This window comes from Dryas octopetala, chromosome 6 (assembly GCF_963921425.1).
Source record: "Dryas octopetala chromosome 6, drDryOcto1.1, whole genome shotgun sequence".
Taxonomy (NCBI): Eukaryota; Viridiplantae; Streptophyta; class Magnoliopsida; order Rosales; family Rosaceae; genus Dryas; species Dryas octopetala.
Genome location: NC_141371.1, coordinates 16529856 through 16535530, shown reverse-complemented (window position 1 = coordinate 16535530; position 5675 = coordinate 16529856). Strand labels below are relative to the sequence as shown.

At 35.6% G+C, this 5675-nt stretch overlaps 1 protein-coding gene across 1 annotated transcript; it reads left to right on the top strand.

Moving 5' to 3' along the window:
- Positions 1-505: 505 nt before the first annotated feature.
- LOC147282850 (uncharacterized) lies at positions 506-1709 on the top strand. Its single transcript, XM_086249164.1, has 3 exons — positions 506-804; positions 991-1037; positions 1420-1709. The coding sequence occupies exons 1-3, from the start codon at positions 717-719 to the stop codon at positions 1576-1578; spliced, it is 294 nt and encodes a 97-aa protein (XP_086105290.1). The 5' UTR covers positions 506-716; the 3' UTR covers positions 1579-1709.
- The last annotated feature ends 3966 nt before the right edge of the window (positions 1710-5675 follow it).

Sequence of the window (5675 nt, the reverse complement as noted above, 5' to 3'; positions counted from 1 at the left end):
TGAAATTATGGGTGTGTCCTCAAATTGCAACAGTTAGTAAACTATAAGGACAAAATTAGTATAATTGAAATGATGAGGATTGAAGTGGAACCTGACCAAACTACAGGGACCAAAAACAAAATTTTATGAATAAGAGACAAAATTAGGAGGCCCTTATTTTATGGGATATTTATTTATTGTCATTTGGCCTCTTACCTCTTGGAGACACCTGAGAAATCCCGTAAAAACATTTGAATGTTATTTTGCCAGCTAGTTATTGTATGCATGTAATTATAATGATAATGTATTAACGTGTACACGTACACATAATCTTGAAACAGTATATTTACACAAAATATAATCAGTTGATGACATGAAAATGACACAAGAATAAAAGTAAGGCAAGTGGGAACTCACCCACAGATCGATGATGAAAATGGAATGTTAATATATTAAAATAAATTGGATTAGAAAACAAATTAGAAGCTGACTTTGCAGTGGGTAACTATGTTTGGCATATGCAACTCAATTATTCTTGCAACAAGAAAAAAATTAATATTATTCTTGGATCTGCTGATTTGCTCTCTTATATATATATAAGCATACCATATACTTCCTCTTGCAGTCTTGCTATCACCAACCTCTCTGAGACTCTGTCTCTCGTCCTATTTAACGAACTGGTCTTTCTGATCTACAACCTACGTTTGGTAAAATTCCTGTTTGATCAACACAACAACATGGTGCAAATGGCTTTTCTAATTAGACATCTAGCAATCTTATTGGGTTTCTCCTATCTTCTATCTTTGGCTGCAGTTCCTACAACCAGTACGGCTCACCAGTGATCAAGACTTTTTTTTTTTTTTTTTTTTTTTTTTTCTATTTCTTTAGTTTAATTGCGGTTAAGTATAGAAGGGTCTAGACTTTAATTAGAACATATATATATATATATATATATGCAGTTTATTTATAAAGTTAGTGGTTTGATTATTGGTTCAACCTGCTGTTTTATAGGGAGCCTCAGGGCAGATGAAGAAGACTTATTCGTCCAACAATCACTGGTTCATCTCTCTCTCTCTCTCTCTCTCTCTCTCTCTCTCTCTCTCTCTCTCTCTCTCTCTCATTCTTTATTCTTGTTGTTCTTCTAAGTTAGATTTTGTAACAATGGTAATTATTTAATTATAAATTATTATGAAAAATTATGTTCTCTTGTTATACTGTAAACTTTGACCACGTATTCAAGTAAGAATCAATATAATCAATTAATGAATTAAATTAATTAAGTTTAGAAACATAAGTATATATTACCATACTATATTTATACCACATCTATACATGCACTCTTTTGCCTAAAATTTTCCTTTAAAGTAATTGAAATATTCAAAATGAAATTTGGGTACAGTCTACAGAATTCTGATGAGGTGTGTAATATGTAATTGGCAGGGTGCAGTGGATTTCAGGGTTGAAGAGGAGCTGTTTGATGTGGGACTGGGAGAGGGAAAGGGGTTTATTGAGGGAAGGATGAATATGGAAAGCACATGGGACTATCCAGGAACAGGACCAAACCACCACCATGACCCAATAACCCCAGGAATAGCTTGAATCATCCCATCCATGTTTACTATTTGTATGTTAGGTACAAGTCATCATCTAAAAGGACAATTTTCCTGATAACTTTATATATATTTTGTTATTGAACTTTATATATCAATAATCAATTAATTATTTGAGGAGCCTCTATAGAAAAGTTAATAATAAAAAAACTAAAAATATATATACGAGGGTCAGAATTTGAAACCTTTCATTATTTCATTAGATTTCGACTTACTTGCGTTTTCAAAATTACGGTTTGTAGTATGTGCATCGCTGCTAGCAATAGGGAGAATGCATGTCTTCCAAAACTAGGCCACGAGGACCAGTGAACCGAGGTGAAGCTTGTTCAGAAGGGGGATAAAAAATATAGTAAATTAGATACTAGTACTAAATCACTAATAAACTTGGTAAAAAAGACATTGAGATGCTAATTTGGCCTAAAGGACAATCCATTATAAAGGGATATCCCTTCACGTAAAGCGCATCAGAGCATAAATTCAGCAAGTGCATCTGTATGTTTGAGCTGCATTTGCTCGGCAGGTGCATCTATATATTAAAGTGCATCTGCATTTTCTGCACTGCATCTACTTGGCAAGTGCATCTGTATATTAAGGTGCATCTTCATTTTTTGAGATGCATCCAATTTTGTACGTAGATACGACAATTTTCTCAAATGCACTTGCCAAGCGCTGGCCACTTCTGTCGAGTGCTCGGAAATATTTTTTGGCTTGGAACTCAAGTGGTTAAGTCGGTTGTCCTTTTGACCAACATTGTTAGTGGTCGAGCCCTAGAATCTAATGGACACTGAAAAATAACCCAAAAATACATATGGCTTGGAATTAGCTAGGGTCAAATTTATTCCGAGCATGATGCAAGGAAAGCAGTGAGACCCAAATTCCAATAGAGAGTTATAATCTAAAACTTGATAATAAAGCTTTTGAATGTTGATTGAACATATATCAAGAAGTGGGCAATCTATTGATTAGCCAAGCAGTCTAACCAAGATCAATTGCCATGTCGCCCAGATTAATCAAGTTCATCAACTAGAGGAAGGTCTGTACTAATAAAAGTACAGTAGGGTGTAAGCTAGTATCACATACGTTCATAGTTTTCCTTCAAGGGACCGTGAGTAGGTTTGAAAGTAGTAATTTCAAATATTTAGACATACATAACAGTGAAAAACAATTTAAAAAGGGTAACAAAAAAATACCAATAGCAATAACTAATCCATATAACCAGTTGAAAACATCCACAATGCATGCTCAATCACACAAATTTCGTAAATCACGACAGTGAAAAACACAACGGGTACCTAAGTCCAGATATATACACCTAATGACCGAACATATATCGGCCCAACTACTCTTATCATATATAAAGTTTGGTACTGTAGCGAGAGTATCTATCCCTGGTTCGTACATTATAAACTAGCTCCCCAATAGGTCAAACAAATCGACTAGCCTTACTCGCACAACCACCTCCGGAGGTTTGAAGGATCGAAACCCAAGGTTCAATAATGTGACCCCTGACTCTCAAGTCATCAAAAATATCTAAAATATATCGCAATAGATGATATCATAATAAAACCATGCGACATATGACAAACAAAAACTATGCAATTTTTCAAGCAATATTATTTACTATCATACATACACACAAGCTTACTCTTACTATACGGAGTCCAAAGCTTAATCTTACTTGTTTTGTATCGATCACTTTTCCACGTCCAAAGTTTCTTCACTAGGAAACTGGAATTCTAAATAGAATTAATTATCTTCTACTACATGACAACTTTTATATTTACCCTCAACTATACATATTGTTTAAACTTAACAATAAGGTACTTTTCATATTTTGGGGGCCAGCTGTCCTTTACTAACCCACATTAAATAACCATTTTTCCATTCTTTTTTTTTTTTAATATAGAATATTTAATATTTATCTTTTTCTTTTCCAGTATAGTTTGTACGTTGTTTGGCTCTATTTTTAGAGTTTCTGTATTTCCAAATCTCACAAGCTCCAGATCTCTCTCTCTCTCTCTCTCTCTCTCTCTCTCCGTGCTTGATCGAAGCCTTCTAATGGATCTGCTCCGAGCTTGATCGAAGCCTTCTAGATCTGCTCTGACCACTCCGACTTCTCCTCGATTGGGGATGATTACAGCTTGTGGTACGTAGACTCCTACTTTGATTTCTTATCAGTGGAAGGTTCTTGATTTTTTTTTTTTAAGCTCAATTTCTGAAACTGCAATTTCTGGAACATTGCAAGTGAACTGAAACTGCAGTTTATTGGAGTTGCAATTACTAACTGCAAATGAATTGAAACTGCAGTTTATTTGAGTTGCAACTGCAGTTTCAGAAACTGCAGTTTATTTGAGTTGCAAGCTTGCAGTTGTAGTGTAAGTGAAACTGCAGTTTATTGGAGCTACAGGCTTGCAGTTGCAGTTACTAACTGCAAGTGAAACTGCAGTTTCTGAAACTGCAAAGTGAACTGAAACTGCTATTTTTTTGGAGTTGCAGGCTTACAGTTGCAGAACGATGCTTGTGAGTGAAGATGAACAATTTTCGATTTGGTAAAGTTGAAGAAAGAGATCAATTTGGCAAAGAAAAGAAGAAGATCAGTTTTGGGTTGTTTGTGTAGTAGGTTTGATTGTGATACGTTTCTTTTGGAAGGTGTCCGGATGTTATATTTTGGGCTGGTAGATAATGTCCGCAAGTTAATAAAAACAGATGAGTGGTTTTGGTTAATATTTTGCTTTGTTAGTACCTTATAATTAATGGACTCTTCTAAATATTCGACAATAGTCAAAATCCAAGTTTGACAGAAAAGGGTTTAGGGGTAAGATGCACATGCAAGTACACCAACTTAAAGAGTTCATTGAGAGGAGTAAGATGGACATGGGAATTGATTGATTCCGCCATCGGAGTCGCCGAAAAACGGTGACAAGCTGTCGCAGGTTTAGGATGTCGATCCTCCGCGTACAGTGGTCAGAGAGACGATCCAAGGACACCAAAAGGTTTATTACGACGAGATAAACGTTTTGATGGTGGTTCAATATCTCGATGTTGTCGGAAAACTGAGATCGCCTCCCAAGCTCGTCAACTTCCTCCTTTTAGCACTTCGGCTACAGCGGTCGACAAGGCAAGGTAAGGACACCCTCGTTCTCACCACAAGCAGAGGAAAATATTGGTGGTGGTTTGACGTCTCAATCTCATTGAATCGTGGATCTTCATCTCTGGATTCCGGGCTGTGTTGGTTTGATTCGCCGCCATGGTTGCGCAAATAGGAGATTTGATGGGATAGGGAGGAAGAGGGAGGAGAGATGAGATAAATGGGTCGATCTGGCAGGAAACAACCGTTAGATAGCGGAAAATCGACCTTACCGATATTCGGCAGAGATAGAGAGGGGTAAGTCTGGGTCCATTTAGGCTTTCTTTAAAAAAATGAGAGGTTTGAGATTTCCAATGAGTGAATGACCAATTAGAAAATTGGGATTTATTTGGATAAAGTATTTGGTGAATTTAGCTGAGTTGAACCCGAGATTCGATTTGAGATGCAGTTGTGTGCAGATTTGGTTCTGGATGGCTTACATACCTTTGTGTGATCAAACACATGTAGTTCCAAACTTTTGGAAATTAAATGGGTTTTTGGAAGAAATTAAGGAAAACAAAATGGTGGGTTTTAAGGTGGTGAAAGCATGTTTAGTGGGTAAGTATCTGAGTTAGGGCCAGTTTGGTATTGCTGTGTGAAAAAATAGCTGTGAGGTAAAACAGCTGTGAAGTAAAGTCAGCTGTAAAGTAAAGCAGCTGAGTGTTTGGTAAAGTATGTTTTCAAAAGTGCTGTGAGTGCAAAAAACAGTATCAAAGTGTTTGGTAAATGTTAATGTAAAAATGCTGTGATTGTGTATAATTACTAAAATAGACATGATGCTAACAGTGTCTTTCACTTATTTGTTTGGTAAAAATAAAATGTGTTTTACTTGTTTTTTAAATTTGTGGCTACAAATTTTTATTAGCATTAATTTTTCTAAGAACAACATTATTAAATAACTATGTCTATTATTTTTTTAGGTATATTATAATTTTAATCATGCAAATAAAATATCATAA

What these genes read in the sequence shown, in the direction of transcription:
- LOC147282850 (XM_086249164.1), top strand. Translation starts at nt 717, where the DNA reads ATGGTGCAAATGGCTTTTCTAATTAGACATCTAGCAATCTTATTGGGT. An exon ending in GGCTGCAGTTCCTACAACCA is followed by an intron (nt 805 to 990) that starts GTACGGCTCACC and finishes GCTGTTTTATAG; the next exon opens with GGAGCCTCAGGGCAGATGAA. An exon ending in TATTCGTCCAACAATCACTG is followed by an intron (nt 1,038 to 1,419) that starts GTTCATCTCTCT and finishes TGTAATTGGCAG; the next exon opens with GGTGCAGTGGATTTCAGGGT.